A 23,979-nucleotide genomic window follows, 5' to 3' on the forward strand; every position below is an offset into this window, starting at 1 on the left:
CCAGATGAATCAATAAATATTGCACCCTACTCGTTAGATATTGTACACAGAGAAAAATATTACATGAATTTACATGGATAAATAGATACCGTATCCAGAAAGATAATTGTATACAGTTCCAGGTAGGTATATTGAGAATGTACTCTCAGAGAAAAATAAAAACAGTACTCTGTAAAAGAATATCTAATATACTCAGAGGAATAAGTAGATAATGTTCAGAAACAGAGTTCCCAGAGAGTTCGGCACAGTATGCAGATAATATACCCCAAAACTAGATACTGTACACAGGTGGATGAATAAATTCTGCACTGCTTATTTATCTGGCACAGTGTCTATTTATGTAGAAAAGTAGACTTTGTAGTTATCAAACATAATACAGTTTCAATGTATGTCTCTGTGTACTGTGTTTGTTTACCTAAGTGTAGGATTTATGAATCTATCTGAACACTAATGAATAAATTAATACAGTACCCAAAGGGTAGACCAACACTAAAATAAAAGCAAAATACTGCCGATGCTGCAAATCTGAAATTAAAAAAGAAAATGCTGGATAAACTCAACGGGTCTGGCAGCATCTGTGGAGCAAGAAATAGAGTTAATGGGCTGGATTCTCCATTCTGGAGACTAAGTCCCCACGCCGGTGTGAAAACGGTGGCGTTTCATGACGGAAAAATCTCTAGTTACTGTCCCCACACAGATAAGACACAGACAAATATTAGACATGGATAACTAGAAGGAGTCCCCACATAGATAAATAGATACAATACCAAGATGCATTATTATATACAGTCCCAGGCTAGCTATATAGGTACGATACCCATGGAGACAAATGGATGCTGTATCCAGATTGATCGATACAGTACCCAGACAGTAAATAGATACAGTATCAAGATAGATACAGCACCCATATAGATGAATTGACATGGTACAGATATATGAATAGATACTTTACCTAAACAGGTAGAATACACAAAAATGGACACTAAAGCTACATCACGTTGGATAACTGTATGCATAAATATATGCTGTACCCAAACTGCAAATAGATAAGGCACTGATAGATAATCAGATGTGTTACTCAGCAGTTGTATCCAGATAGACAAATAGATCCTGTATGCAAATAGATAATTACATACACTATACTGCGACTGTAACAGAATAAATAAATTGATACTGTATTGAATTAGATAAATAAACACAGAACTCAGATGGATGAATACATACTGTACACAAATAGAGAAATATATACATTACCCAGATAAATAAATGAATACTTTGCCAAAGGTTAAATAGATGCATTCCCAGGGAGATAAATCCACCGTACCCAAAGAGATAAATAGCTAAAGAACATGGATAGATAAATAGATATTGTACCCAGATAGATAAATAAATGCATGCACTTACATAAGTTAATAGATAAAGTACGCAGATAGATTAATAGATAATGTACCAGTTAGTTAAGTGGATACAGTACGCAGAGCAATAGCCATACAATGTGCCATGATAGATAAATAGATACTTGGATAGATACACAAACTATGTACTCAGGTTGATAAATAGATACAGTACCCAGATACCTTATATATTGTTTCCAAGTAGAAAAACAGATGCATTCCTATTTAGATAAATATATTCCATAGGCAAATATATATGATACCCAGGGAGAGAAATAAATAGGTAAAATAAACAGATAGATAGAAAGATAGTGTACTCAGAAGGATAAATACTGTGCCTAGATAGATAAATAGATTCAATAGCCAATGAGGCAATATTTACAGACTGCAAATAGAAAAAAAATAGAACTCCAACCACATAGATAAATACCCTACACAATCGAAGAGATATTCACATCACCCAGATGATGAGTTGATACTATTGCCAAAGAGATAAATAGATACTAAATCCAAATAGATAGAGATATTATAAATAGGTGGATATATAAATATAATACACAGCTGCTACGACCTGTATCCAGGTATATGAATAGATCCTGTATCCAAAGAGAAAAATCAATACATTACTTAGATACTTGTAGATAAATAGATGCAATACCAGATATATATAGGCACCAGCTAATCCAATACTTAAAGAGATACGGTATTCGAATAGATCCATAGAAAGTGTACTCAAACAGGTAAATAGATGAAATACTCAAATAGATCAATGAATATTTTATCCAGATAGGTCAATAGGTGTTGTATTGAGATAGGTAAGTAGATTCAGTGTACAGAACAATAAATAGTTGCAAAATCCAGTCAGAGAAATGGGCACGGTGTTCTGATAGTGAAGTAGGTACAGCACCCAGATAGCTACATTGATACAATGGAGAATAAAATATAATGGGGAATAAGGAACTGGCAGAGGCGTTAAACAAGTAACTGTATATTTGTATCTACTGTAGAAGACAGAAAAAACATTACACTAGAAATTATGAACTAAGTGGCTTCAAAATGAGAAAGTAAAAAATATTATTGTTCATAAAGGAATGGTACTGGAGATATTAATGACACAAAAAGAACACATTCCATGCACCTGGTAGCCTGTAGGGTTTAAAAGAAGGTACTTGCAGGGATATTGGATGCATTTGTTTTGACCTTCTATATAGTATGGACTACATACCCTAAAATCTAAAGGAAAGGAAGCTAAGAGGGTGGGGGGAATAAAATGACAAATATATTGTGGAACAAGAAGGGAATTGTAATGATTGTAGTAAAGATACAAGGCATTGTTAGAGTAAGAGTTAATGGCAAAAAAACAGCAGGTCTGTTTGAACGCAAAAATGAAAACAAGATACAGACTGGAACCTAAGGGAGAAAGTGAAATGGAGGACAGAATTTGTGACCTGAAGCTGTTGAACTCAATGTTGAGTATAGAAGGCTGTCCAATGCTTATTTGCAGGTTGAGGTGCTGTTATGTTGGGTTTCACCAGATTGCAAACACATTGCTCCACACTTAATGACACTCTTCCCTCTCTCTTGTAGAACAAGGTTGAAGAGAAAGAGGTGAAAGAGCAGGAGGACAGTGATGGTGGGGGGGGGGGGGGGGGGGGGGGTACCTGCCACTTGCTCTGACTCTCATAGCCACAAGCTCAGATTTGGTACTGTACTACTTCCACCTCTACAAAAGGTTATAGGCAGGATCTGCATGTGGTGAGACACTCACAGCCAGGGCACAGGACAAGATGCCATCTTACTGGAGGGCAAGGTCACCCATGCGATCTGCTTCAGAGAACTCACATGATAAATGCAGATGACATACATAAAGATTTTGTTCCTGCTTTGGCAGAACCACTGGAGGGCCGATGGTCACTGTCAAGGAACATGGTGCATTGTGACACTGACTTTTCACAGTTTTCTTTAACAGAGCTTGGATTCCATTGTTTCTACTGTGAGAGTGGAATCAATGGGACTGCAGGTCTGTGCCCAGTCCTGATGGAGTGTCTGATGCTGCCGCCTCAGCTTTCATTACAGCCCATCTGAAGCCACCCAATTTCTGAGTACTGCAGTGGAAGCTCAGACTGAAGTCATACAAGTTCAGAATGCTGCCACAATGCTCCTATCATGGCTGCAAATTCCAGTGCTTGAAAGGACCTTGTCAGCAATCTGACCTCCAATAGGTTGCTAAGATTGCTGAGACATGCCCTCCCCGCGGGGAGTGGCAGTGGCCCGGTGGACGAATCAGCTATCCTCTCTCAGGACGTCAGCGTTTGTCCTTCCAACACTGTCATTCCACCTTGCCTGTCAACCAGCCACCCAGCCCCTGCCCAAACCAAGATGGTGCAGTCCAAAGCTAAATCTTCTCGGGCCAGAACTGAATGTGGTCATCCTGATGGGCCACCTTCAGACACCCCCCACTGAAGACCAGTAACAGGCCACAAGCATGCTGCAGGCATTGGTGTGACACTGCATCGCAGCACTAGGACAGGCAGCAGCCTCAGAAGGCAAGCACCAAGGATATACACCAGGATAATTAGTTGACTTTTGAGTTGTATATTGGATGATTAGATTGATAGACCTTTTTTGGATTGTTTGTTTTATCATGGCTTTTGTTTAAGTATTGCAGCCTAAAGGACACTGTGATGGTCAGTATCAGAGAGAAGGTAAAGTGTGGGACTGGGGATATGCAGGTCGGGTGGCATTCACTGATTTGACAGTCGACTGAGCAAATCATAAATAGCCCGGGCAGAAGGTGACTCTGTTGGTTGCATCCTCTCCTCCTCCTGCTCTTTCTCTTTTCTCTCCTGCAGTTCCACCTCCTCCTCTTGTCTTGTGGTATTCCTGGTGGCAAAGGTCTTCATGCTTGTGAGATTGTGCTGGGTACAGCTGATGGTGGCACATTACCTGGGGAGTACTGTAAGGCACTTTAAGAGCAGTGCAGGTAGCAGAAAGTTACTAAAGCTCCACGATGGCCCACACAAATACAGCTCAGGTGGCAGCCTGGCTCTCAGTACAAGCAATGATCTTTATAGTATCATAAATAGGCTTACATTAACACTGCAATGAAGTTACTGTGAAAATCCCACTGCCTTTGTGTGTATGTGGGTTGCGCGCTAGAGTAATAAGCCAGCTGATCCCTTCTGGCTTGCCGTAGTGTCTCAAATGCAGACTTGCACAGGATAAAGTCGTCATTACTGATTCTAGGAACTGAAACATTGAATATAGCGAATAATACAAAAGCCTGATACAGGGGAGGCAGGGAAATCTAAAATAGAAACAAAAGATTCCTGGAAATACTCAGTAGCTCAGGCAACATTTGTGCAGAAAAATACAATGACTGTTTCAGGCTGAGTTGAGCTTTCATCAGAATTTCAATATAAACCTGAAACGTTCATATTGAATATAGTCACGTGCCCACTGAACACAGGGGCTTATACCGTTTGTGGTTGCAGTAAATCTCTCATGTGTGCACTCAATGACACCGTACACCATTGAGAAGTTCATTGTATTGATAACGCTACATGCTCACTTCACCTGCCTCTTTCTGGAAAGAGAAGATAGCCCCTCTTTTTGTATAGAGAGGGCCAGTGATCGCCCTTACAAAGCAACGGACGATAAACTGCACAATGTTGGAGGTGGTGTCTCAACCCCGCTGCGAAGGAGCCTGAGATGAAGAGATTCGAAACCACGGTGCCTTTGCAGCGATTGGCAACGCTGCCCTGGCCTTACACTAAGGCCGGAGGTCTGTCTGCAACAGCTGCCAGACCTCAAGTGAGTCCCTCTTCAGTGAAAAGGAGATGTCAGCGTTACTCACTGGGGTTGAGACAGGAGAATTGCTGGCTAAGGGTAGTTATGGCCTCCTGTTGCGAATTCATCTCCCCAGCCTCCTCCAATCTTTGCAAAGAGCCTGTCCTCTGCTCAATCTCCCTAACATGCTGCAGGCCACAGGGCTAGAAAGCTTGCGGACTGGAAAGAAGAGGAATGCTTGAAGTGTGAACCGAGTCTTCACCATGTTGCGCATTTTACCATGATGCCAGTGTTGCACAGTAAGAAGCCTTACAACACCAGGTTAAAGTCCAACAGGTTTGTTTGGAATCACTAGCTTTCTGAGCGTAGCTCCTTCATCAGGTGAATCATTTTCCCGATTTTGAAAAGTAGATAAACTTCTTCCTCAACAGCAGTCAGTAGAAATCAATCAGTAATTAATCAGAACGTGGTTCAGCATCTTTTTATACAGCTGTGTCGGGTTATCCAAATTCCTGCAGAACACATGTTCAGCTGTGTGAGATTACCAGAGGGAATTAATTGTTATGTTGAATTCAACAATGCAATCACGAGGGTCAAATCAATGTGATACACTGAGCAGTGTCACAATCTGCTGAAACTGCGTTCTCCAGACACACATTCCCACCAACAATGTGGCCCACGCCACAAGTGCGTGCGGGCAGTGCAGATGCCATTTTGGGGCCAAAACTACACCTGTCACGCTAAAAATAAAGATGCGACACAATGAAATGCTGTGGTGATAGTACCCAGAGATCTAATGGACGTATGGTAGCATCATGATGATGTTACAGCACTAGTATTCCAGAAGCCTGGGTAATGATCCAGAGGTACAAGCTCAAATCCCGCCACAAGGTTGGCAAATTTAATTTTAGTTAATTAAATAAATCTGGACTAAAAAACTGCAGGACTGTCATTATAAAAAAACTGGTACACTAATGTCCCTTTAGGAAAGGAAGATCGCCAACTTTGCCCAGTCAGGTCAATATGGATCCAGACCCACAGCCTCTTAAGTTTCCTTCGAAATGTCCCCTCAGTTATGTTCAATAATGTGGCTCACCACAGGCCTTACAAAAACAACTCAGTATGTGCAATAAGGGCTGGCTTTGCCAGTGATGTCCACATCATGGTAATTAATAAGAAAGATACAGTTCTCAGATAGATAAGTGAAAACAGTTCCTGATAAATAAGTAGACACTGTAGTCTAAGACATAAAAAGATGCAAAATCCTGATTGATAAATAGATGCAGCATTCAGATAGATAAATTAATACTGTACCCAGCTAGATAAATACCGTGTGTACTTGAGGAATAGTCGATCTCGTGTAAAAGTTGACACCCGACCTTTGGCCAACAAATCCTTAATATTTCATATACCTCGTGTATAAGTCGACCCTAGTTTTCGAGGGATAGGAAAACAATGTGTTTTTTGATGTTTTTATTTGGTATACAACGCGACACCAAAATATGTCAACACAGGTTTCCTGATATTAACGCCGCACAATCAATATCATTAGATTACCAACAGGTTAATTACAAAATCCACTGGCACCGCCCTCCATATTACATCTTTTAAAGCTATTTGAGATGAGCAATACTGTCAGAGATCTATTCAGAGGGGAGATGCCAACAAAACAACAACAGACGTTGCCAACAATTATTGCTAGGTCAGGAACAGGGGACGGGATTCTCCAATAATGGGGCTATGTTCCCACTCCAGCGTCAAAATGCAGGCGTTTCACTCTGGACTTTCCTGAAGAAAGTCCAGAGTGATTCTCCTACCTGAAGGAGGCTGGCTGGGCCCCGGAGTGCTCCTCGCAGCTGTGGCTGCCGATACGGGGCTCTGCACTTCCGGTCGGGAGTCCGCGCATGCACACAGCGGCGCTCTTCGGCGGGCGCCCCGAGCGACATGGCGGACTCTCACACCGTGGACCGGACCTGAAAATATAGCCCCCCCCCCACTAGACCGCGCGCGCCTGTGGATCGGTGACCCCTGATCGCTAGCCTGGCCCCCCCCGCCCCGGTGAAGGATCCCCCCCACCAGGACTGACTCCGCAGCAGCCACTGGCCATACCCGACAAGCAAAATGTGGTTAGAGCCACACCATCGGGAACTCGGCCAGTTTTCATCAGAGAATCGTCGCGGGGGCCTCTGTCAATGGCCCGCTACCCGCGCCGCGAAGATCGCGCACGCGCGATTCGCGGTGATTCTCCAGGGACCGGAGAATCACGGAAGCGGCGTCGGACCGGATTTCAGGTTGAGGCCCATTCTCTGCCCCCGCGCCGATCGCGATTTTGGAGCGGAGGCTCACAGAATCCTGCCCAGGGTCTCTGCCCCTCTCACCCTCTAAACCAGCCCTGGTCAAAACAGGAACAAAGGAGCTGACCAATAGAAGTGAGGTGAGAGTGACTTCCTGACATCAAAGGCGCAAGTGTACAAGCATGGCATCAAGGAACATTAATGGAATCAAAGTCAATGTGAATCAGGGAAACCTCTCCACTTGCTGGAGTCATACCTAGCACAAAGAAAGATGCTTGCGGTCGTTGGAGGGCAGTCATCTCAACTCTAGCTTTACAGGAGTTCTTCAGGATAGTGTTGTCGACCCAACCATCTTCAGCTGCTTCACCAATGACCTTCCCTCCATCATAAGGTTAGAAATGGGGTGCTTGCTGATGATTGCGTGATGTTCAGTTCAATTCAAAACTCCACAGCCAATGGAGTAGTTTGTGCCCACATCAAAGAAGACCTAGAATGCATCCAAGAGGCTCAATTCCAACCAGGACAGTCTGCTCCATTGGCACCCTATCCATCACTTTGAATATATGCGCCTTCCACCTGTGGTGCATCATGGGTGAAGTGGATACCTACTACAAGCTGCACTGCAGTAACTCACAAAGACTTCTCTGAAAGCACCACCCAAACTCCTGACCTCTATCATATTGAAGGTCTTGGGCAGCAAGTGCAACCACCACCTGAAAGTTCCCAGAATACATTCAATGCACAGGCTGCAGTTGTTCAAGAAAGCAGCACATTGCTTAGTTCTCAAAGGCAAATAGAAATGGGTGGTAAATGCTGACCTTGCCAGTGACATCCACAGTCAATGAAAGACTAGAAATAAATAGATACATGATACTGATCTATAAATCTGTACAGTATCCAAATAGGAAAATAGCGAGATAATTCTAGATACAGTACCCAGAGAAATAAATCAATGCAGTACTCAGTGAGAAAGAGAGTGTACCCAAATACTTGAAAAATATCTTACGTGAACTTAAAAAGGGACTGTATCCAGATAATTAAATAGATACTGTCCCCAGGCAGATAGATAAATATATTCTGTACCAGATAGATAAATAGATACAGTACCAAAGAGATAAATAGATAGTACATCTATGTAGTGAAATAAATAATGGGAGGTTTTGTGATACTGGCCTCTGAGCCAGGAGCTCTGGGTTCGAGTCCCACTCCAGGACTTCATGGCCAAGGAAGGTACATTCATAACACAGACTGGGAGGTTGATTGTCAACCTGTAAATCATCCCAAACAGCAGTGGGAGGCAGTAAGAATGGGAGAGTCTCTTGGTCAGCCATATTTGATGCAAAGTTGCACCCCTCATGCTATAGCCTCTATGACTTGTTGCAGGAAAAACTTGTCATGTAAACACACGTAGGCACACTGGATGTGGGGTGGGAATGAAAGGAGATCGGTTTTTTTTTCAACACAAAAATGAAAATAGAGAAATACTCAGCAAGTCTGGAGGCATCTGTCGGAAGAGAAGCAGGGTCAATGTTTCATCTTTTATCAGAACTGGAAAACGTTAGAGAGATGTAACAGTTTTTAAGCAAACACAGAGTCAGAGAAAGTGGGGATGGATGAAAAGAACAAAAGAGATGGTCTGTGGTAGGCTGGAATGTAACAGAGATGAAATGACAGATGGGATGATGGTGAGTGGTAATAGGGCCAGTAAAGAAACAAATGATGAGTCTAGACAAGGTGTGAATGTGAGAAGCAGAGGGATCAGCTACAGCCGTATTCCAAAAGTTTTAAAAATCACCAAAATAAGTAAATACAAGCAGAGGTTAGGATCTGAAATTGTTGAGCACAACATTGAGTTCAGAAGGTGATAAATTGCTGAAATTGAGGGAAGCACTGTGGCGCAGTGGTTAGCACTGCTGCCTCATGGCGCCGTGGACCCGGGTTCGATCTCGACCCCGGGTCACTGTCCGTGTGGAGTTTGCACATTCTCCCTGTGCCTGCGTGGGTCTCACCCCACAACCCAAAGATGTGCATGTAGGTGGATTGGTGATGCTAAATTGCCCCTTAATTGGCAAAAAAGAATTGGGCACATCAATTTTTTTTAAAAATTGTTGAAATGGAAGTTCCTTGAATTAAGATTAAGCTCCGTTGGAACAGTGGAGAAGGCAGGGAAGTCAGACTGGGAATGCTGTAGAGAATCAAAATGATCAATGACCATAAACTCAAGGGCACACTTTTGGACAGAATGGAGATTCTCACAAAGTAGACGCCCAAAATGCATTTGCTTGTCCCAGCAGGAAGGAGAGCATATTATAAGCAGCAGATACAGTATATTGAATGGAACAAAGTATAAGTAAATCATGAATTCACCTGAATGGAATGTCTGGGGCCCTGGACAATGGGAAGGGAGATGATAAAAGGGTAGGCGTTTGCATCTTTTCACTAACATAGGAAGGTGCTGTGATGAGGGTAGTGGTGTCTGCTGCGGCTCACTTGATAGTATTTGAGTCAGGACATTGTGGTTCCGGTTCCACTCTGGACACCCAAGCACTAAGATGTAGGCTGACAGTACAGTGCCGTACTGAGGAAGTGCTGCACTGTCAGAGGTGCTGCCCTTTGGAAGTTTCCCTGTTTTAGCTGATATCACTTTCACATGAGTCATTCATTGGAGCCCGTATTCTCCTTTAGTGGCATAAGCTTTGTTTTAAAATTGTTTCGTGGGCCTGACATGAGGCCAATCAGCACCATTTTTGACCATCCTCTCCCACTCCTACGCACTAACATTCATAAACAGCTTCTTCCCCGCTGTTACCAGACTCCTAAACAACCCTTCAATGGACTGATCCCTTCACACATCTTCTCTACTGAGATGCTCCTGTATGCTTCACCCGATGCCTATGTATTGAAATTGTGCATTTTATTTTTGCCCTATGTATTTTCTTTACATGTACAGAATGATCTGTCTGAGCTGTACGCAGAACAATACTTTTCACTATACTTCGGTACACGTGACAATAAAGAAATCCATTCCAGTCCACTCCCTGACTTCTTCTTTCACTGCTAAACCTCTCCCAATCTCTGCCCCATATTTTCACTGCGCACTCTCCAGTTCAGGGCCTACCTTATGCAAATTGTAGCTGCTCCACCTGCCTCTCATTTCCAGGGACGTCACTTGCAGTGAGGGTTTTGGAGAGGGAAATGGTGAGAGGGAGGGCCAGGGGGTGGCAGACATTTTTCAAGGATGCAACTACATCTTTAATTGAGGACTCAATGTATCATGAGGGATGAAGAGTTACCCAGTGTTCTTACTACTATGCACCACTCAATCAACATCTGAAAATCAGATTAACTGGTCCTTATCATGTTGGTCTCTGTGAGAGCTTGCAGTGTCCAAATTGGCTCCCACATTTCCTGCATGAGAAAGGTGACTATACCACATTGGTTTTGGGAATCCTGAGGTAATAAATTGCACTATATAAATGTTTTTTTGTTGTTGTTGAGGTGATTGAGGAGCAAACTATTTGTTAGGAAAACAAAGGTAGTTTTAAAGGATTTATATTTGTTTTGGTAAACATTAGAAATAAGGTATACCTGTTCATAGCCAGCAACCAGTAGAGTGGAGGGGGTGGGGAGAAGGGGTGGGTGGGGGACACGGACGAGCCACAGAGTGTACAGGAAAAGGAAGGGGGGGGTAGAGGGGGAAAGGGCGGGGAGGGACAAAAAAACAGAAAACAACAGCGGGACACAAGGGGCATAGCCATAGGGGACAGGCACAAGGGCAAGAGGAAAGACAGGGGGAGCAACAATACATGGGGTAATACACACACTAGGGCAAATGCTGGGAAATGTAACTGAGGCAGATCGGCCAAATGGGGCCCACAGCCACTGATTTAGTAGCCCGCAGGATGATTTAGACAGTTTAGGAGAGTGGTCCAAGAAATGGCTGATGAAATTCAACGTGGGCAAGTGCGAGGTCTTGCACTTTGGAAAAAAGAATAGAGGCATGGACTATTTTCTAAACGGTGACAAAATTCATAATGCTGAAGTGCAAAGGGACTTGGGAGTCCTAGTCCAGGATTCTCTAAAGGTAAACTTGCAGGTTGAGTCCGTAATTAAGAAAGCAAATGCAATGTTGTCATCCGTCTCGAGAGGCTTGGATGTACTTCTGAAGCTTTATAAAGCATTAGTTAGGCCCCATTTAGAATACTGTGAGCAATTTTGGGCCCCACACCTCAGGAAGGACATACTGGCACTGGAGCGGGTCCAGCGGAGATTCACACGGATGATCCCAGGAATGGTAGGCCTAACATACAATGAACGTCTGAGGATCCTGGGATTATATTCATTGGAGTTTAGGAGGTTGAGGGGAGATCTAATAGAAACTTACAAGATAATGAATGGCTTAGATAAGGTGGATGTAGGGAAGTTGTTTCCATTAACAGGGGAGACTAGGACCCGGGGGCACAGCCTTAGAATAAAAGGGAGTCACTTTAGAACAGAGATGAGGAGAAATTTCTTCAGCCAGAGAGTGGTGGGTCTGTGGAATTCATTGCCACAGAGGGCGGTGGAGGCCGGGACGTTGAGTGTCTTTAAGACAGAAGTTGATACATTCTTGATTTCCCGAGGAATTAAGGGCTATGGAGAGAGAGCGGGTAAATGGAGTTGAAATCAGCCATGATTGAATGGTGGAGTGGACTCGATGGGCCGAATGGCCTTACTTCCGCTCCTATGTCTTATGGTCTTATGGTCTTATGGACATGCAGATGTAAATATTTACAGTGATCCTTGTTTATTTGTGGTTTGTCTTTCTCATTCTATTTCTCTTTTGTAATTTTAATTTAACTCTGTTGCTTTTGTTTGATAATACGCATGGTTATGACGCTTGTAATTTAACGTACAAACTGAAATGTGTAACATTAAAATGTAAAAAACAATTAAAACATTTAAATAAAAGAAATACGGTATAGTTTTAAGTGGGTTTAATGTAATGTTTCTATGCCTGGAAGGATTCAAAGGTGTTTGTATGTGTGGGGGTTGGTTAAGTTCCAACTCTGTTTCTACTGTGCATGGAGAGGACTACAGCATAAATAATAAATAAAAGGCATGAGCACAGTGATGTTGCTTAGCTTGTACAGTAGAGAAACTTTTAAGGTTTAGTTTAGATCATTTGATTACAGTGGGGATGGGTGGTGAGAGAGAAGGCAGCTCTCATGGCTCGATTAGAAGCAATATGTTTTAGAAGGCTAAAGAGGGGACATTTCTCTCAGCCTTGCTAGAACAAAAGCCATACTATGGAGTAATGGTTAACAAAACAGGTGCTGGAAAGCTAAAGTCCAATTAGTTAAAGAAACTAGAGAAATTAAGAGACATGTCCAAGAAGTCTGGGGTTAAATGAACAAAGACCAAGGTATTCTTTGGAAGAATTCAAGGAAGAGTAAACAAAGTGTTCTGAGTTAAAGAGACAATTACAGTAACCAGATTTAAAATATGACAGCAACCTTCAATGGTAAACCAAACATCTGATGCCATTTTATTTATTTATTTATTTCCAATTAAGGGGCAATCAGCCATGATTGAATGGCGGAGTGGACTCGATAGGCCGAATGGCCTTACTTCCGCTCCTATGTCTTATGGTCTTATGGTCTTAATTTATTGTCACCAATCCACCTACCCTACACATCTTTGGGTTGTGGGAGTGAGACCCACACAGACACAGGGACAATGCATAAACCCCACATGAACGTGGGGGAGAGCTGACTGGTGGTGATTTAACCCAAGAATCACCACACCTCAGGTGAGGGGCAAGGTTGAGAAGGTGGGGCCGTCGTGAATAACCTCAGCCAGTACCAGAATTGAACCCGCGCTTTTGGCCTTCCTCTGCATCACAAACCGGCTGTCCAGCCACTTGAACGGAGAGTATATTTGTCCACGGTCACCTTCTGTGCTTAAAATGTATTTTGTGTTAATGAGGTCATTGATTAATATGTACTTTGCAATCTGTGTTAGTCCTAAAATCTATGCGCAATTGTTAAGCCAAGTAGGGGGTAAAGGAGTATTATATTATAATTCAATTATTTCATGTTTAATAATTTACTTCTCGTTGTTAAAGTCAATTAGCTGTCCTGTAGCTCTGTTCCTCCGAGTTTTATTTGAAAAAAAATAAAAGTTATGGACTTTTGAGCCTTTGTTCCATTCTGGGATCTTCCTGTCCAGTTACCACATCAACTGGGATCGTAACATATTAAAATAAACAAAGCACCCAGAGAGCTAAATAGATGCAGAACCAAATAAATGAATAAGGGCGATGGCAAATAGATGAAAAGAGACAATATCAGACAGATAAATAGTTACAATACCTACTAGATAGGTAAATAATTACAATACGATTGGATAAATACATATTGCTTACATTATTGTATTTCATTGTACAATTCGGATAGACTGAAGCAGGAGGCAGAAAGGTGGGCATCATATTATTAATTTTCTTGTCCACGCCGAAATGTCTCGGATAAATTGTACGGCCGTCCGTTTTTTAATCTTCATTATGCAAAGTATATATTTTTAAATATAGCCATTGATATTATCAAGCCGTTGTTTGATTTGAAACACAGAATTTCTTGGTTCCTATGAAACATCTTTGCCAGCAATCCTAATCCATCAGGTAAGATATGTGTACTTTGTTCATTTTTAACCATTTTTATCTAGAATTGCTGTTTTTATTTGTAAATACCGCACTACACTGCTCCATCACCACACTCCCAACAATGTTACATTAAATCTTGAATTGCTTCCCTCCAATGTGAATTAAAATACAATTAAACCACCACCTGCCGTAAAACTGGATCGGATCGGCTAGTTTGCGCTGACCATTTAGACTTGACTTAAACAAGCAAACTGTCAGGGAATATTTTCGATACACAGTTTTTATTTGTTTTTGATCGATAATCGTTTGCACGAGAACGAATCAAAACGGGCGGTCACTTCTGATGCCCACCGTGTGCAGCCTCACTCGGTATTTTTACGGGATCAACAGAAACAGCGCTGGAATTCTGTGTCCCGCATCACTGGCGCTTGTAAACTCTGGCAAACGTAATCAAACCGGGGGCCTGGTGATTCTGTGCACCCCCTCGCTCGTCCTTGACTATTAGTCGCAAAAGAAACTGGAGTACCTCATAGTGTAAAATGAGCGCTGCAAATAGTATGAAAATCATTGTGCTTTCTGTAACGAGAATATCGAAATGTCGGTCATGCTCACTGTTATGTGGAAATGCTGGCGTTGGACTGGGGTGGGCACAGTAAGAAGTCTAACAACACCAGGTTAAAGCCCAACAGGTTTGTTTCGAATCACTAGCTTTCGGAGCACAGCTCCTGGCTCAGGTGAATGCTAGTGATTCGAAACAAACCAGTTGGGCTTTAACCTGGTGTTGTAAGACTTCTTACTGTGCTCACTGTTGCACCTCAGAGTTCATCTTCATAGAGTCATATAAGTTTACAGCATGAAAACAGGCCCTTGGGCCCAACTTGTCCATGCCGCCCAGTTTTTAACACCAAGCTAGTCCCAATTGCCTGCATTTGGCCCATAACCCTCTCTACCCAGCTTTCCCATATAACTGTCTGAATACTTTTTAAAAGACAATTGTACCCGCCGCTACTACTGCCTCTGGCAGCTCGCTCCAGACACTCACCAATCTCTGTGTGAAACAATTGCCTCTCTGGGCCCTTTTGTATCTCTCCCCTCTCATCTTAAACCTACGCCCTCTAGTTTTAGACTCCCCTAGCTTTGGGAAAAGATGTTGACTATCTACCGCATCTATGTCCCTCATTATTTTACAGACCTCTTTCTAGAAAACGTGAATACGTTGTACCTCCTACCGTTTGGAATCTTTTGTACTGATTTCCTTGAGATATGTTATGCATGAAGCATATTTGTGTTAAAAAAGAGGATGAAATCTTACATTTTAATGTATCGCCCCCATTTGATATTCGAACTCCAAGATTTGGACTAGGAAGGTGAGCTTCTAGTTAAACGACTGGGGCACGCATTTCAAACAGCCTACTTGTATAAAAGCCGTGCTCTACCGACACCTTCCTGCGTGAAGGTGACGGGCCGGGAAAATTGCCTCTGCCTCTCCTATCCACAGCACCGTTTGGGGAGGACTTATTTTACAACAAAGTGTCTGAACGTTGGGTGTCATTTGCAAAGGCGGATTGCAGCTGAATATACGGCTGTTACGAGACAGAGTTCCCGATAAGATCCTGCTCGACATTTTATTTCCCTCCGTTCATGATCAATTTCACTTTCCTTTTTCAAAGGGGAGATATTCTCGCGCCAGTCCTGTCTGAGCAGCTGAACTGTGCAACGGGGAAAGGGAAATTTTATGCAGTAAAATTGATCCCAGGGTTTCCTGTGCCCCGCCGAAAGGTTCACCCTCCGACAGGAGGGTCAGTCAAAATAGGAACGACATTTGTTTTTTGGCGGAGAATGTGGCAGAGAGTTCTGAGATAAAACTTGCGACGCACCTTCAATTGATTTGCCCGCCTGATTTCGCCCGCAGAATTCCTCCCAGTTCAGGTCATTGTGGCGATTATTAATACAACATGTAGTTTAATACATATCCCCTTGCACAGACCTTATATCTTCATTCGTTTTAAAATGGCCAAATAATAGTTAAACGCACGGCAGCAGTGGGAAATGGAATTTGCTGGATATTAAATGGAAACATGTACAATTTATGGATTAACTGGGTTTTACCATCCAGCCTTAGCCTTGTTCTAACCTAGGATTTTTTGGGCATTTTAAGCTCTCGCCACATGAAAATATTCCCTTTGTAAAAGCTTCACTTCGATATCTATATTATATATGTTCCTATACATTCGATATACTATATATGTCCCTATACATTTGATATATCATATATAGTTTATATATTCCTATACATTCTATATACTATATATAGTATGTACCTATATATTCTATATACTACATATACTATATCTTCGATATATTACATCCCACCTTCTCAACCTTGCCCCTCGCCTGAGGCATGATTAAACCGGGTTTAATCATGGTTCAGGTTAAACCACGGCCACGCAACTCGATGGTCAGCCTATGGTCATCTGGGACTATGGCGACTTTACCTTACGTTACATATTCCTATATATTCGATATGCTACTATATATTGCTACATATAGTCGGTATACTATGTAACATATATTCCTGTACATTCGATATACTATAGATAGTATATATATATATACACACATATATTCCGATATATTCGATATGCCCTGTATAATACATATTCCTATATATTCGATATGCTATAGATAGTATACATGTTCCGATATATTCGGTGGACTATATAATATATATTCCTATATATTGGAAATACTGTATATTATCGTCAATGGAATAGACAGAAGTCTTGTTACAGGAAGTATCGATAGTGCAGCGGAACTCTTCACGAGTGAATGATTCCCCAGTAGATGGGCCGGTGGGTTTAACTAAAGTTCATCGTCTCTCCAACTTCCTCCCTCATCTCACACAAGCCCTTCTATCACAACATTGGACTGAGAATTGATTTTGACCGGAGACGCCACCCTTTCTGAGTATTTAATCCTCTACCCGCTCGTGAAAGGTTGAAAATGAAAATAATTAAATGTTGTGCCAATCATATATTTTTATAAGAAGCGCGTTAAGACGAATTCGGTGTTTAAATCGATGCATCTTGTTCTGATGTTTCACGTGTGTCTGCCGTGTGCTCAAATGTAATGTAAACATCATTACAATTCCGTTTAAGGAAGCTACGAAGGAAACAAGATGTCGGGTTATAAAGTTCTGAGACATTATTGTCTTTAATGGATTAATGTATTAATGAATTATGCACATTGTGCTCGTTGTGTGATATTGACATTCTATGTTAATTACACACACAACAACGCAGAATTTGAACACAGTCTTCATTCCATGCCCGCTTGCTAATCGGCGCCAACAATAAGGCGCTCACGGGGGTGCCACTGAAACCGAACTGCGGGTACAGAGAGAGGAGCCTCTCCCCTCTTCTGCCGCGTGGCCAGTGCATTGACCCAGTTCAGCGACTGGGGGATTTGGGCGACTAATCCTCGCTTTTCAATCTCATGTTTAAGCAAGGAGATAGAAAAAAAATATTAATCACCCGAGATTCGAAAATAAAAAGAAGGAAAGGGGAGAATAAGGACAAGTAAGAGGCTTAGTATCATGGCTGGTGTGTGTGCGGGGGGGGGGGGGGGGGGGGGGCATGTTAAAGGGACGTTTTCCTTTCTGCCAGCGATTATTTCCCTTTTTTTAAAATAGAAATTTAGAGTACCCAATTCTTCCCCCCCCTCCCCTCCCCCCCCCCCCCCCCCAAATTAGGGGCACGTTAGCGTGGACAATTGCACAGCTTTTTTGGGTTGTGGGGGTGAGACCCACAGAGACACGGAATTATTTCCCATATCCTAAATTTAGTAGGATGTTTGCCAGACCATGATTTTTCACAGATCACTGGAAAGTCAGTGACACGATTTAAGATCCAGAATACCTCAGAAAATGATTATCAGTAAATATAGAAACAAAAGAGTGTGCAAATGCCTAAAATATACGTACGGTTAACATAGAACATAGAACATAGAAAATACAGCACAGAACAGGCCCTTCGGCCCACGATGTTGTGCCGAACCTTTGTCCTAGATTAATCATAGATTATCATTGAATTTACAGTGCAGAAGGAGGCGACTCGGCCCTTTGAGTCTGCACCGGCTCTTGGAAAGAGCACCCTACCCAAATTCAACACCTTCACCCAACACCAAGGGCAATTTGGACATTAAGGGCAATTTATCATTGGCCAATTCACCTAACCCGCACATCTTTGGATTGGTTAAAATGTAGAAATTTACCATGCACACAGAGATAGAATTATGTCAGCTTATATAATATATATGGGAACAGCTCCTGTTAAATCAGAAAGCACAGTTTGAACTGCGTGGGGCTCAATGGTTTGGTGACAGACTGATCGGAGATGTCTGATTCTTCCTCTGTCCAGATGGCTATCTTTGGTGGTAAACTCGTTTCGATGAAAGCGATAATCGGAAATCGTCAACATTCAAATGCATGTACTTTAACAAAAAATACACTCCAACCGCTGACCTGGAGTCCATTATTTCTCTGCAATTATCTGATTTTTTTTTGCTTTGACATTCGTGAAGAAATTCAAATGACTGGAAATATGCCGAACGGAGGCGACTTGCATTGCTGTAGCGCCCGTGGACGTCCCAAAGCGCTTCTCAGCCAACGGGGTACTTTTGAGGCGTTACACAATGCAGGAACCTCAGCAACCTAAATGTGCACAGTAAGATCCAACAGAGTATTGCAGTAATGACCAAACTATTTAGGTTTTGGTTGAATCATGGAATGCAGGCGGTGCAGAAGGCGTCCATTCGGCCCATCGGGTCGGCACTGACCCTCTGAAAGAGCCCACTCATGCGCCCCATCCCCGTAACCCCACATAATCTTTGGACACTAAAGGGAATTTTAGCATGGCCAATCCACCTAACCTGCACATCTTTGGACTGCGGGAGGAAACCGGAGCACCCGGAGGAAACTCACGCAGACACGGGGAGAACGTGCAGACTCCACACAGACAGTGACCCGGGATTGAACCGGACGCTGTGAAGCAGCAGTGCTAACCACTGTGCCACCGCGCCTTAAAGGATAAAAACGTGTCAAGCCCATCCAGACTCCAAACGTTAGCTCCCTTCTCTCTCCACAGATGCTGCCAGACTTGCTGAAACTGTCCAGCATTTTCTGTTTTGGTTTCAGATTCCAGCGCCCGCAGTCATTTGATTTGACCATCGGATTTTTGATGGTCAGCTGAGAGAGAGGAGACAGGGGCCTCAGTGTAAGGGCTTGGAGCACCTGCGGCAGGGCAGCCTTCCTTCAGCACTGCACAGCCCAAAGGCCCTGCAGTGCTTTTGGACCCATGAGTTTCTGGGGCAAAGGCCTGAATTCAATCTCTGATTAAAGTCAACAAGTAACAAAAAAACAGATAGAAACAAGTGATCTTTACAAATTGCATGTTCTCGGCCAACGTTTACTGAGGAATGTCCAATCCCACCGCGGCACTAATGTTCACATAAGGAACAAGTGTTTTATCTGTATAATCACATTTAGATACTTTTTCCAAAAAATATTCGATATTAAATGCTATATTCCTCTCGCCTATTTAGCAGGATTCGATACGGGTATCGCTTTGGGATTTTTTTTGTTTGAAAACTGCCAATAAATTTGAACCAAGTCTGGAAGCGGTGGATTAAAAGCTCCACCCAGCGAGGTCGGAGTTAAAGCAGAAAATGCTGGAAATACTCTCAGGCACAGATCTAAACCGTTAAGTCTGTTTTCCTCTCTCCACGGGGACCATAGACCTGTTGAGGATTTGCAGAATTTTCTGTTTTGCTTGATGAAAACTGGTGGAGTGTGGCTGGAACTCTTCCCTTTAAAAAAAAAACAAGATTTTAATGATTGTTGCTTTTGTTTAGTTGAAGCAGGTTACGCTGGCACAGTGGTGAGCACCGCTGCCTCTCAGCTCCAGGGTCCCAGGTTCGATTCCCGGTTTGGGTCACTGTCTGTGTGGAAGTTTGCACTTTCTCCCCGTGTCTGCCTGGGTTTCCTCCCACAGTCCAAAGATGTGCAGGTTAGGCGGGGTTGCGGGGGAGTTGGGCATAGGTAGGGTGCTCTTTCAGAGGGTCGGTGCAGACTCCATGGGCCGAAGGGTCTCCTTCTGCACTGTATGTTCTAAGTTGCCTGAGGTGTCGAAAATATCGTCTCTTTCATTTGGCCAACTATAATTCCGAATGTGTGTGTGTGTGTGTGTGTGGAATGATGGACACAGATTGCGAGAAAGATATATTGCACTTACTTGAAGAAATCCTCTTTGCAGTAAACGCTATCGCCTCGGCTGAAGCATTTCTCCGCCAGTTGCTTCTGACAGTCGCCACACTTGAGGCACTTGCTATGCCAGTGTCGATCCAGCACCTTCAGGATAAACCTATCCACGATGTGTTGATTGCAGCCGGCGCAAAGTGGGATATCTGCACAGACACACACACACACAACACTCTCCGTTTAACCCAGGCAACAACAAGGGAACACAGACACACACAACACACAGCCCGCGAACACTGTACACTTAGCAAAAACAAGAATGCCTGCAGAATATGACAGCCCCGGCTGACCGGTGTTGTGGAACAAAACCCAATCCAGCGGCAGTCCCCTTCCTTGAACACTTAAAACGACAGCGTTCTGCAAATCACATTTGCCTTTAAAACACCGTTGCCGAAGAGTGAGAATCCTCACGGGTCAGGTTGGAACGACTCTACGAACAAGGCAACGAATTGTGCAAAATGCAAACGAAAGCCTCCCAGGACAGATATTTTTGAGTAACCCCGTCTCCTTCGATCTAATCAAATGGCGATTGGAACAATACCAGGCGCGAGGGAGCTGCTCCTGAAGGCAGCCAGTTGAACAAGTGCCGGTGCTCAAGCCAAATCAATGGCAGACGCTTAATTCAGTGGCTGGGTCGTGTGACATTAAAAATAAGGAGGCTGCCCGCATCCATTTGAATAAGAAATGAACTCGCCAGGTAAAGTTAGCTTCCAAGGTTGACACCCCATATCCGGGCACATCCACACAGACAGGTGACTCTCACACCTTTAGTCTCAGTAATACTGAACAGCCAACACCCGTTCAAAATGTGTGGGGGGTTTTTCCTGCTTCAGTTCATTTTTAAAAGGAATATTCCCTCCCTGATGTCTCATTTGGAGAGGCGAGATTATCTTTCCATATGGAAGAGCTGGAGATGGATTAAGCGGCATTACAGGAATCCCAGTTCCCAATGCTACCTCTCCCTCCACTTCCTCGCATAGAAACTGAAGTGAAACAAACCCTTACGCTGCATTGTCACCTCCAGGTGGTTAAAGGTACCAAGAGTGTCTTCTGGTGCGAGCGCCTTGGGAGGGTCTGGGGGTAGAGGGAGGGGGGTAAAGGAGGGGGAAGGGGAAGGGGTGAACAGAACTGACCCCTGATATGCACCAAACCAGCTCTCCCACCGAATAGAGAACAGCTTCAAGAGCGCCCCTCCCACCGGTACTGCCCCAGCACCAACCTGCCCCGTGAGAGGCAGCTCCTGAAGGCGATCCCCTTCAAAATGAATCTCGGCTAATTGGATGACCAAAGATCGGGGCGGCGGAGGGTTAGGGAGGAGGCGGGGGGACGGGGGGAGAGGGCTGGGGGTGGGGATGGGGGGTCGCGTCACCGATTCTGTCAATCTCCCGAAGCAGCCAATCAGCGAGGGGGCGGCCAGACAGCCTTCCCATAGGTAGAGCGCACCTTGTGAACGGGACATCACTTCCCAGCCACTCCCCAATTGGAAAGCAGTTCCCAGACTCCAGGTCAAAAAGCAGAAAGTGGAATTACCAAGACCTGACCATCTCACCATTGGCTTCTCGCCGTCTGCCACTCCCAGGCAAACATCTGCTCCCCAGACACATGCAAAGTGACATTAGGACACAGGGCTAACATATTTCCAATTCCTCAAACCGCCAGTTTGTTCCTGCCCCCCTCCACTTGTCGACTAAATTTAGTAAGAAATGTTTAGCCGAAGTATTTGTCATTTTATTGTACTGTTCCTTTTGGCGTGGGGTAGCCTAGGGGGTTATTAGATTAAATAACTATCCAGCTTCCCATCACTGTAATAGTCACAGTGAAGCTTGTCCACTGATTATTTTTTTCAGGGGCGGGTTGTTGAAGGAGGTGCTGCTGAGAATTTTGTATCAGATTGTTTCCCAATCTCAGCAACATTGAGATATGGTTTAATAAAAGTGCCCCCCCCCCCCGCAAGAAAAAAGCTTGCAGCCACTGACCTAAAGATAACAGACTCCACACACAACATTCAGCCCCTCTGATTTACGCCCCAGTCCCCCTTTTTTTAAATTTAGAGTGCCCAATAGATTTTTTTGTCCAATTCAGGAGCAATTCATCGCGGCCAAACCACCTACCCTGCACATCTTTTTGGGTTGTGGGGGTGAGACCCACGCAGATACGGGGAGAATGTGCAAACTCCACGGACAGTGACCCGGGGCCCGGATCGAACTCGGCGCCGTGAGGCAGCAGTGCTAACCACTGCGTCACTGTGCCGCCCTCTGTGCCCGTTGTTAACAGCCCCGGCGTGCCATACTGAACCCTTTCTACGGAAGGGGTTTGAATGGTGTTTATTAATATGGCAATTCATTGCCCGGGACAATTGTGTTGCACCATGAGCAGTCGGTCAGACGCCCGAATTTCCGAAGGGTTAAAGTCAATCGGATCGCCGCCATCAGACAGACCATGGACGCAGTGTTGTTAGGACTATTGAGCAGCGGTATACATGCACTTGTTAGAAATTAATCTTGCTGATATGGATATTCCTCACGCTGGATTCACACGGGACGAAGATAATCGTGCAAAATAAAAACGGTTTACTCATTGGGTCATGTCAAATTATTTCAACAAATATTTAAAATTAGCGATTTAGTGGCACATTGCTGAAAATTAGACATTTTGCCGATTTTGTAAACGTGTTCTTCCCTCTGACATGGGCGTTCTTCACAATTATCCAGGTGAGTTCGAGCCGAAACCTTTCGGCAAAATGTCTTTCTCAAATATTTCATTCAAGAATTGAATTGCCCTGTCTTGCAATCAAATCAAGGCCAAGTGTAAGAAAACAGAATAACATATTTACACTGTTTTATTATTAAATACAGTGTAAACATATTACTGCCCAAATACAGTATCAAATATTACTGTCCAAGTGTCCCAAATGCAGTGTTAAATATTATTTCCCAAATACAATGTCAAATATTACTGCCCGAATACAGTGTAAAAATACTACTGTCCAAATACAATGTCAAATATTATTTCCCAAATACAGTGTCAAATATTACTGCAAGAAAACAGTGTAAAAATATTACTACCCAAATACAGTGTGAAATACTACTGCCCCAATACAGTGTAAAAATATTACTTCTCAAACAGTGTCAAATATTACAGCCCAATTACAGTGTCAAATATTACTGCCCAAACACAGTGTCAAATATGATTCTCCAAGTATCCGAATACGGTGTAAAATAGTACTGCCCGAATACAGTGTCAAATATTACTGTCCAAATACAGTGTCAAATATTACTGCCCAAATATAGTGTCAAATATTACTGCTCGACTACAGTATAAAATATTATTGCCTGAATATAGTGTCAAATATCACTGCCTGAATACAGTGTAAAATGTAGCTGCCCAAATACAGTGTCAAATATTACTGTGCAAATACAGTGTAAACAAATTACTGTCCAAATAGAGAGTAAAATATTACTGTCTGATTATCATGTAAAATATTACCGCAGGAATACAATGTCAAATATTACTGTCCAAGTTTCTGAATACAGGGTAAAATATTAC

General features: G+C 43.2%; 1 protein-coding gene across 2 annotated transcripts in view; it reads right to left on the reverse strand.

Moving 5' to 3' along the window:
• Nucleotides 1-23,979, reverse strand: part of lhx3 (LIM homeobox 3) — a 57,202-nt gene that overhangs the window by 20,719 nt on the left and 12,504 nt on the right. Inside the window, exons 1-2 of one of the 2 annotated variants that reach the window (XM_072488739.1) lie at nucleotides 21,439-21,495; nucleotides 20,408-20,579 (exon numbers count right to left, since the gene is read on the reverse strand). In XM_072488739.1, coding sequence (XP_072344840.1) covers nucleotides 20,408-20,579; nucleotides 21,439-21,445 — 179 coding nt within the window. In that variant the 5' untranslated portion in view covers nucleotides 21,446-21,495. Of the gene's footprint in view, nucleotides 1-20,407; nucleotides 20,580-21,438; nucleotides 21,496-23,979 lie in introns of those variants that run through there. The other variant, XM_072488738.1, reaches the window with a different exon arrangement.

Source organism: Scyliorhinus torazame, chromosome 22 (assembly GCF_047496885.1).
Source record: "Scyliorhinus torazame isolate Kashiwa2021f chromosome 22, sScyTor2.1, whole genome shotgun sequence".
In the NCBI taxonomy this organism is placed as follows: domain Eukaryota; kingdom Metazoa; phylum Chordata; class Chondrichthyes; order Carcharhiniformes; family Scyliorhinidae; genus Scyliorhinus; species Scyliorhinus torazame.